This window comes from Primulina huaijiensis, unplaced genomic scaffold, assembly GCF_012295235.1.
Source record: "Primulina huaijiensis isolate GDHJ02 unplaced genomic scaffold, ASM1229523v2 scaffold6185, whole genome shotgun sequence".
NCBI classification, from domain to species: domain Eukaryota; kingdom Viridiplantae; phylum Streptophyta; class Magnoliopsida; order Lamiales; family Gesneriaceae; genus Primulina; species Primulina huaijiensis.
Genome location: NW_027360886.1, coordinates 31,847 through 42,658, shown reverse-complemented (window position 1 = coordinate 42,658; position 10,812 = coordinate 31,847). Strand labels below are relative to the sequence as shown.

The window sequence follows — 10,812 nt, the reverse complement described above, 5'->3', positions numbered from 1 at the left end:
AAATTTTAAAACTTACAAGATGTATATCTATAGAAAAAATATATTTACTAAAGTTTAAAAACTAAATAACTATATACATATATTTAAAACCAATTATAGTTATATATTTTTAAAAAACGAAAATAATTGGTTAAATAAACTATAGTACTATTTAAATAATATTTTTAACGAATTTCAAATTTTAAATAATCATGCATATGTATAACCAAATATAAAATTTAAGATTTTAAAAATAAAAAAATTAATTTTTCAAATTTTTTTAAAAAAACCGAAAACTTGTTGAATCGTTTTTAGTTCAATATTGATCTGACTGGTTCTTAACTACTTTGATTGGCCAAACGGTTTTAAGAAGATGTCCAGACTAGAATCGATCATTCGATCTTGTTTTGAAAACACTTTTTTTTATTTTATATCATATTTGAAATATTCATTTAGAAATCTACGAGACATGGTTGTTTTATTGATGGTTGAAACAAAATCTTTGAAAAGAAACATATAATGCAAACCATAATTTATTATTTAATTTTATAATATTACACTTCAAATACTCCAGTAATAGAGTTTTTTCTTTCTATACTAGTTATATTAATGAAAAGATTCATACTATATCTAGATAAAATATTCTATTTCTTAATAAACTCTATTTTCTATGTTTTGTAGTTATATATTCAATGAATCATCTTTAGGTCAAAAAGAATATACATATAGAAGAATAAAGACTGCAATGTATGGCGAGAGAGCCAGAAAAAACAGAAAACATGTGTTCTGCTATGAAATAATCAAGAGATTGAGTATCATCATGTTGTTGTATTTTTGTGAAGTATTGAAGACTTTCGAATAAATACCTAACCAAAGTGTTGCGAGATTGTTGTTCATTAAACTTGATTTTGGTTCATAGAGTTTGCGTCCATTGTTATTTTTTTGTTCATAGAAATTTAGGATGCACAATGCTCCCTCGTTGTGTCAAGGGAATTATTATTATTTTTTTATTTATAACTAGTATTCATTTTGTGTGTAAATTGAATACATTTTATAGTAAATCTTTTGCTCTGAGAGACCACACAAGTGTGAACATTTATGTATAACTAGTTGTGTTTTACTTTACCTACATAAACTATCTGTGTGCTAAATTATTTATTCCGCTACATGTTGTGTTAAATGCTTAATTTCTAAATGTCACGGCCTAAATGCTGAACTATTCACCGGCCTACTTGTTTGGATGGGTGTTCACCCCATTTTTTCCAGTGAGAATATCGAGATTGTAACAAGGGGCATTTAGGACAATCCCATTCTGACTTCGATGTGTGGAATCGTCTTGCGCTTAGATTCCCTCAAAGCAAAGGTGTTGAATTTTACATTTGAAAATGCTAAAACATCTTTGGATTGCTATAAAACTATACAACCTCTTTACAACACCGCACACAACACATATATCTGAAATACACAATTCTCTAGTTATTCACTACTTATATGTTAAACAATTATTTCAATGTTGAACATGGTAGTAATTTTTTTTAAGTTGGAGAAAAGATTGTTATAATTGAGTTTTGAACTCGAGATTTCGATATAAATTTGAGACTTTGGTGTCAGATAAAATCGACGATAGTATTTTGAAAACAGTAACTGACGTTTATTTTTTAAAAAAGTTCTTGTATACATATAATGAAATAAGTGTATATTTACTTGGCCTTTCGATATAAATTTACTACAAATATCCAACTAATTTCAAGTCGATATATAAACATATATAAAATATAATATTGTCATTTTTTTCCTCAAATTCGTATGTTAAACATAACTTTATTTTTTATTATTACTTTAAAAATGATATAAGTTATTTTTTTAAAAAGGAGAAGTCATCAAGTACGAGCTTGTAAAATTGAAGTGAAAAACCACATCGGTTCCTCTGGAACGCCATATATATCGCTAAAATCAATCCTTTTGAATGTTGTTTTAACTGTAATATATTGCGAAAGATCATTCTTCATTAATTTCATGAATATTGTAATAATACAGAATTATATAGTCTGTAATTTAGTTTAATATTATACAAAATTTCAACTAATTAAATTAGTCAAAAACAAGATATTTCATTGGCTATTGTATTAAATATGAATTTCAAAAAAGAGTTCTATTTTCAGAAATTACTTTGAGTGTGTGTACACTCACGTTACATACTATATATATTCTAAATCATGAAAGGAAACTTTAAATAAAAATAATTTTGACAATTTTAATTGTGTAAACAAAATATATAAATATTATTTAATAAATCTCAATAATTCATTCTTAAATTATGAAAAAAGAGAAATCTTACTCTACCCAAGAGTCAAGATTACTACATCCAAGTAACTGCGATAGGGCTTCTTACAACATATTTTCTTGAAACCCAAACTATAGATCCAAATGAGTAGTTATCACTTTCACCGACTGAAGTAAAACTAACTTTGTAGCTCAGTTTTTGTCCCATTTTCTTAAAATTCAGAACCTTAGGCTTAACATTAATGGATATCCCTTTAGGTTCAGTCACTTCAACTGTGTAGCTACTTTTCGGAGTTCCAACGTTAGTGACCGTCCTCTTGTAATGCGCGGTAGCATGTCGAGCACTCTTGGTAAAAGCGACAGCAAAAGAAGGGTAGTTTAAGTCTCTGGGACGAAGCTTTGTATGGTTTGAGCAAGTGAAACTTCCTCTCGAAAAAAGGGTTATTTGGGAGGAGTTGTAATTTAGGCTACACAGATACATAAGATAATCTTCTGTGGAGATATCGTATATTAGCCCCGGATAAGAGGCCTTTTCGGGATTCACATGACCAGAACCGAATCCAAAAGGGGTTGCTAATGTTGAGTTTCTTGAAGCAGCATCTGATATCGGTGCGTTTTGGGAGTCCAGAACGTAAGAAGTGGTCATTAGAGCTGATTTTATGGCTGCAGGTGACCAATCTTTATGGAAAGATCTGAGTAGCGCTGCAAGGCCGCTTATGTGTGGGCAAGACATAGACGTGCCTGAGACTATGTTGAATTTCACTCGTCTTTTGTCAGTTTGAAGCTGCGTTGGACTGATATTTGATGGCCATGCAGCTAAAATGTTCACCCCAGGGCCGGTTACATCCGGCTTGATTATGTTGGGGTCTATCAAACTTGGCCCCCGGGAAGAAAATGCTGCCAAAACCGGGGCGGGTTTAGTGTACTTTGTTCCTTCAAACTTGATCATGGCCGTTGCTTTGGATGACGAGTTTATGTACTTTTTGATGGCATCGGCTGCTGAAGCTCCCAACGACATGGCTGGCAAGACATGTGGATCAGCAAAAAGTTCGTCTCCTTGATTTCCGATGTTCGCTACTATCATGCCAGCTCCGCCAGCCATTTTCACTTGCTCTCCTTTTGAAACTCTGCTATTGATCCCTCTATCACAAACAACAATCTTTCCTTTAATGAGATTTGGAGATAGGGAGCCACTGGTGCAAAATTTAGCCCCTCGGCCGCCTGCAGTTTCGTCGTATGTGAGTGGCAATTGTTTCGTGGGCTTGCCAGAATACAGTGATGCCCCGGTGAAAACCTGGCCATCTCCTAGTCGGATATTGGTTGGAAAAACTCGGTCCATGTAGCTGGCAGCAACCGTCATCATCCATGGCGCAACGTTACTCACAGTTGAATCAGATGGACCGGAATTTCCAGCTGAAAACGAAACGAAAACCCCATTTCGGATCGCGCCAAATGCTGCGATAGCCAAGCTATCGCTGTGATATGGCCTCGGAATACCTCCTAAAGAAAGGGACAGCACATCTACCCCGTCGGTGACTGCTTGATCTATGGCAGCTAAGATATCAGAACTCGCACATCCTGATCTGTAGCAAGCTTTGTAAGATGCAATTCTTGCTGTATACCTCATACCGGCAGCCGATCCTTTAGCCAAGCCGAAAAGGCTAGCACCCTTAACAAGGTTACCGCCGGCAGTTGATGCAGTGTGTGTTCCATGGCCTTGAGAATCACGCGGCGATCGGTAATCTGTCGTCTCATTTATTCTTCCGGCTATGGACTCGTACGCTTTGAAGAAGGCACGGGCACCTATAAGTTTCTCGTTACAATTTGAAGCTGTAAATTTCGTGCCAGCCTCACATTTTCCTTTCCAACGAGCGGGCACAGGTGTCGTGCCCGAGCCACTAAAACTGACATGTTCAGGCCAAATTCCCGTATCGACTACACCGATGATCACATCAGAAGCGAGATTTTGCTCACTCCAAAGGCCTTTGCCCTCTCGTAGGCCAAGGAACCGTGGCGAATGAGTTGTATGAAGGTCGTGTAATTCATCTTTAGTCATTGAGAGAAAGCCATCGACATTTCTTAAAGACTCGAGATGATGCTTTGAAAGCTTGGCAGAAAAACCAGAAACGACAGTCTGGTAAACATAAAGGAGTTGAGGAAGTGGCACCATCTCTCGACTTTGCTGATCTTCATCTTCAACGGTGATGGATTCGATGATAAATTCATACCATCTTTTGAAAGCGCCTAGAGACACGTCCAAAGCTTCCATCTTGGACTTGTCCATGTGAACTATGTATGTTTCTGAGTCTAATGCCGAAGCAAATAACACTGAGACGTAAATAGCTAGAAATAGGATCAATGATCTCCTGGATATCATTTTTACCTCCAGAAGATTGAAGTACAAGACATGGAAATGAATCGAACAGAAGGGAAGGTGGCTTTTTATAGCTAAACTTGAAAATCATACTCGTATGTTCTTTGCAACAATCGAAAGTGTGCGTTCCAACTTTTTCCTCTTTAAGTAACAGTGCACGCGCAGATTGGATTTAAAAAATATATATAAATTTCCTTGATGAGCTGCTTGAATTCGTTAGTCCTTTATTGTTATTCATAACGTTAAGTCTAGATTTTCAATCTCCTAAACTACTTTTAAGAAATTACCCGAAGTATTTATCCATCCAATTACTGTAAATGAGTCACATTTTTTTTTACTTACGTTGCCCAATGTATTTGTAGCAATTGGATCATCTATTTGGGTAATACCAAAAACAGGGTCGAACTAACCAGTTGGGAGATTGGAATCCGAAAACAAATTATTACACTTTAACATTTCTGATATTTGGATCGCTTCTGGTCTAATGGACTTGTTTGTGAAGGGTTGATGTGGACCATCGATTCATTATAGTGCTGTTGCTTCGACTTAAAGCATAATGCATCAGGTTGGTGAATGGACCAAAATGATGCCCAATCGCTTCAAACGCATTACACTTCATGCTGTGGACCGAATGGGCAAAACTCAACAACCTTTAATTTTTATTTTTGTGGCTTAAAGTGTATTTCCGAAAGCCCCTATAGAAATCTCAAAGATTGGGGTTACAATTTGTATCGATTAAACAAATTGTTGGAATTCTCAAAGTTATATACTTTTGCAGGCCGTATATTCTTCACGCTGATCAACGATGATTACAACATCAGGTAACCTTGTCATCTATTTAATCCCGCCCAAGTATTTTTGCAAGCAAGATAATCCCCCATATTTTTCTGAAAGTTGACATATATATTGATGATTCAAGTACTAACATTTAACCATGTAATATTTCTTGGTTCAAATAGAGTTGCACTTGGGATGGTACATAATGATGAATGATAGTTAATATACTTAGATATGTATTTTCACACTTTTTTTTTTTTTTTAAAAAAAAACCCACCTTATTCTTTTTCAAAATACTAAAAAGGTACTTAATTAAAATATTTGTTTTTTATCTTAAACTATTAGATGATAAAATCAGTATCTTTAAGTTTGTTTTGTTTATTTATCTTTTTTTCATTTAAAATTGATTTAGATTATGTTTTTTGATTTTCTATTTAACTCAAAATTTTGATTGAATTGTCTTGTAGTATTTTATTTAATCATTAATATTTGTATAAACAATTTTGAGTTTAATAAACATTGATAATTGAGGATTTTGTCAATTCTTAATGTTCTTTTGGGTTTTCATTATATCATATTCCTAATTAAGGTATAATACATAACGTATCCCTATAGTTTGGGTCATTCAGGGTTCAGTCCCTCTTTTTGGATAGGGGTGTCAATCGGGTCGGGTTTCGGGTCAACACGCGAAATATATATATTTTTTTTCCCAACCCGAACCCAACCCGAACCCGAAGCAACCCGAAAACCTCCAACCCGAACACGAACTCGACTCAACCCGCCTAACCCGATTTTTTTTTAAAAAAAATTAATGAAAAAAATTCGAAAAAATAAAAAATAATAGTAATATTTTAATTTAAACACATAATAACAAAATTTTCGATTTAAATTTGAAAGTTTCATGATAGAAAATTAAAAGTATATTTACTAAATTAAATAAACAATTATTAAAAAAATACAAATAAATATTAAATGATGAAAATTTATCATATAAATATACAATAAATGTTGTTCAAACATACAATATATAAAAATATAGGTAATGTTTTCAAAAAAAAAGTTTTCGGGTCAACCCGCGACCCAACACGAAACCCGTCTAACCTAGTACTAACCCGAACCCGAAAACCCCTAACCCGAACCTGATTTTTTTCGTGTTGGGTCGTGTCGGGTTGACTGGTCGTGTCGCATTTTGAATCCCTTATTTTTGGATGTATTGAAATAGTCCCATATGTCTTTTAATTGTCTGGTTAGATACTCACCCGCCGTTAACTATAGTTCGTTTTTAGATAACAAACGCTTCATATTGCGAAAACAAGACGAATTTTCTTGAAATTGAGCGAGAAAATATAGTTTTATATATGTTAAAAAATAACATTTTCCCATACTTCAGTTATTTTCGAAAATTCTTTTTTATTACCAGGAAAAAAAATTACTATTAAAAAAAATATTACACTTTTGCCACCTGAATTACTAGTTGTGAAGTGGCAAATTTCCTTGGCATGCAAAGAAATGTTACCCTTTCTCAGCCGGCACTCCCGCCGAAAACCTCCACCGGCGAATGCTTTCCACAACTGTTTCTCTACAACCACTTCCGTCTCCTCCTCGAAGCTTCGATCTAAATACAACTTCGTTTCCCCTCCTTCGCTGCGCCCACAAACCCCTACTAAAACTCCTTTTCAACGCGAATCGAATACCACTAACTCAAGGCCCTCCAAAACGCCATATCGTCCGCCCTCCTCCCTAGAACTGACCGAATCTCCGGCCCAGTCCGATCTTCCATTCGATTTTCGTTTCAGCTACACAGAGAGTAATTCAAAAGTCAGGCCTATTGGGCTTAGGGAGCCCAAATACTCTCCTTTCGGTCCGGGTCGTTTGGACCGGGTATGGACTGGGGTTTGTGCCCCGGCCATCGATCCGAAAGAGGGTTCTTTAGAGAAAAACGATGAGTTGGAGGAGAAGAGGAGAGGAATGAGAGAGAGAATTCAGGGAGAACCTTTAAGTAATGCTGAAAGAAAAGCTCTTGTGGAGAGATTTCAAAGGCATAAAATGAAAAGGCAAATTAATCTAGGTAAATTTTATTATTTCGGAGTTGAGTTTTTTGTTCTTGATGAAATGCTGCTCTTTTGTTCTTTTATGAATTTAATAGCCCTTCGATTCTGTTTTTTTTCTTTTTTAAATCATGTAGCTTTCTTGTTGGAAAAAAATTGGTTGTCGGCCATCATTTTTTTATGGGACAATGCTTGTGCTTTAAAAAGCTAATTAATCTTGTATAGTTCCTGTAGGTCCATTGCCGTGTATCATTATTATTCTTTACAATTGTCTTTTAAACTGCATGTCTATGCTAACATTTAGTTTGAGTTAGTAATTCCTGAAAAGTAAAGAAATTCAAATGGACAACTTGTAGGTTGTTAGATAGAGCGATGTTCAGTTGAATTGAGTTTACTTGGATTTGTGTTTTATGATGAGGATTCTCTTACCTTCCTGCTACCTTTATAAATATAATTACTTCAGTCGAACATTTTATGAAGTTTTACGTTCGGATAGTTGGAAAGAAACAACTTTTGTAGAGAATGTGTTTTTACACATCTTTAAGACAAACAATCGAGTGACTCATACTGTTGTCTTTAAATTTTATTGTGCTTTTATGCCTTCACTCTAGGGAGAGATGGTCTAACACACAACATGTTGAGTGATATTCACAATCACTGGAAACGCACGGAGGCTGTCAGGATAAAGTGTATGGGAGTTCCAACTGTTGACATGAAAAATATATGCATGCAGTTGGAGGTATTATCTCATTTTAAGAATTTTTCGCGATAGCTCTGCCCTTTTAATGGGAATTTTTTTCTAGGTTATCTCGGTTTTGGTGAATCATTGAATCTGCAAGTCTGATGAGGTGTCAAATTTGTTATTTACCACAACTTTGTCTTATTTTCCAACTTCAACAAAATTTTAGTATCCCCCTTTTTTGGTGGTTGTATAATCTTGTGATCTTATTAGTATGCTTTCATCTATGGTTTCATACATGTAAAATCTTTTGATTTTATAAGCATGCTTTCATTTTGTTTGGTTTTAATTCATTTTATTTATTTTCTAGGATAAAACATTTGGTAAGATCATCCATAGACATGGTGGTCAACTTGTATTATACAGAGGTAGGCATTATAAGTGCCAAATGAGATCTGTTGTTCCACTAATGATGTGGAAACCTCAAGAGCCAGTGTATCCGAGGCTTATCAAAACTACTATTGATGGCCTGAGTATTGAGGAAACCAAGGAGATGAGGAAAAGAGGATCATCTGTCCCTGCCTTGACCAGACTTGGTAAATTGTTTTTGTGTTACTTGGCCACTAATAGCGTATATCTTTTCCAACATGTGAACTATTATTGCAGCTAAAAATGGATACTATGGTAATCTTGTACCCATGGTCCGGGACGCTTTTCTTGCCGATGAGCTGGTTCGTATAGACTGTAAAGGCCTACCTACGAGTGACTACAAGAAAATTGGATGCAAACTTAAGGTAATAATTCTCTCTTGATTCAAGTTTGGAGTTGCTATATACTATTCTTCGTATTTAAAAATTTTCTTACGGATGCCGATATTTCCTTTTAGAGATGCTTATTATTGGTGCACCTAGAGCTGGATTTCTTGAAAGTTTGAACAAGTGGAAAATACCATTTTCAGCCACTCGTCTTATTGATTTCTTGTTTCCTCTGATTATGGTTTCTTTATGTATTCTGTAATCTTTCTTATCATTGTAGATAGCCAACAGACACATTATAAACATGCAACCATAGAATATAATTCATATTCCGTGCCAATCATCTTTTGGTTCAAGTGTTCAATAATGTGTCTGCTTATATTTGTCTGCATAGGATTTAGTTCCTTGCATTCTGGTTACATTTGAAAAGGAACAGATAGTGATATGGAGGGGAAAAGATTACAAACCCACAGAGGGTGGTTACTTTCTGAATGCTAGGGAGTTGTTTGATGATTCAGATGACAATTTAACAAGCATCAGCAATGGAAATGAGAGCACGGTTGCCTATCAAGACCAAACTGATTTTGATTCCAGTGATTCTGGTGACGAGTGATCTCGATCTTGTACACGCGAATTGAATAGAATGAACACACCCCCTGCTTTTCGGAGTAATGTGAAATCTTGGACCATTACAGTCAACAGATTGCTAACAGGGCTTTGGAAAACGCTAGAGATTACAATGGCAGAACCAGAAGAGTGATGAAGCCGGATGAAGTTGGTGTTTGAAAATTGTTTGGGAGGGTAAAGATAAATTGTATGTTTTGAGACTGCATAACTTAGTTTTATGTTTCAATGATAGTAATATTATTTTTAATCAATTACTGTTTCTCTATAAAGCTTGCTTTGGTTTCGGCGTTATTATGGATAAAATGAGTCTTTTATAAATGTTCAGAGGATCTCATCAACAAATAAAATAAAATTTTCAGGGCACAGAAATATATATTTAATTATATTTCTTGAAAAACGAAATGGTCAAGTTATTTAATTCTGTGTGACGATAACATATTTAATAAAGTTGTATTTGAATGGATGGATGAATGTATTTTCGTTGTTTTAGAAAGAAAGATTCGTCATTGACTGTTTAAATAATGTTTCATATTAATTAAGATGAAATTCAAATTTTCTCAATAAAGATATCATTTGAAATTTATTCTACTTTGTGTGAATAAATGAGATATAAATTTAATATTTGATCTTTTATTTTATTATTTATAATAAAACTATAATTGAAATACATGTTTCAAATCCAACTCCAAATGCACAGTAAATTATTCGATTTGTAAGTAAAAACTCATTAACTTTTTTACAAACGCAAAATGATCATGATTACTAGTACATTCGCACACCATACAGTCTTTTTTTTTAAAAATAAATTCATTTATATTAAAATAAGATACCTCATAATAATAATTAGTAAAGAATAATAGTAATAAAACGATAATATTAAAAATAAGTCGTACGAAGATTTTGAGGAAAATTCGTGATGGTCTACATGTTGGTGTCCTTAACTGGCATATTATTCATATCAATAGTAATAAAAAAGGAAAGAGAAGCGACAGTCATAGATAAATCATGACAACTTAAATTAGTCGTTGTTTAAAAAAAAAAGTAGAAATAGAAGAGAAACACGTTTCTGGACAAGAGTGTCGAATGTGGCGTGCTACCTAGCAGTCCATTTGTTTCCCTAATAAATCGACACTTAATTTCAACGTATTGATTGCAGGAAACGTCCCGACAAATTAAACAAAATAGTGATAATAATTCAGGTGTCTTGATATTATTAAATTATTTTACAAATTAAATCCTCTTCTTTTGTTGGAAAAAAATATAAGAATACCATTTCTGAAGTCGAGATAT

General features: G+C 34.1%; 2 protein-coding genes across 2 annotated transcripts; one reads left to right on the top strand and one right to left on the bottom strand.

Moving 5' to 3' along the window:
* Positions 1-2,256: 2,256 nt before the first annotated feature.
* Positions 2,257-4,685, bottom strand: LOC140970477 (subtilisin-like protease SBT1.1). The gene has a single exon (XM_073432236.1). It carries the CDS (start codon positions 4,637-4,639, stop codon positions 2,339-2,341), a length of 2,301 nt encoding a protein of 766 aa, XP_073288337.1. The 5' UTR covers positions 4,640-4,685; the 3' UTR covers positions 2,257-2,338.
* A 2,173-nt stretch (positions 4,686-6,858) lies between these two features.
* Positions 6,859-9,769, top strand: LOC140970476 (CRS2-associated factor 1, mitochondrial). The gene is made up of 5 exons (XM_073432235.1): positions 6,859-7,481; positions 8,073-8,200; positions 8,511-8,736; positions 8,807-8,934; positions 9,290-9,769. Exons 1-5 carry the CDS (start codon positions 6,923-6,925, stop codon positions 9,506-9,508), a joined length of 1,260 nt encoding a protein of 419 aa, XP_073288336.1. The 5' UTR covers positions 6,859-6,922; the 3' UTR covers positions 9,509-9,769.
* Positions 9,770-10,812: the final 1,043 nt, after the last annotated feature.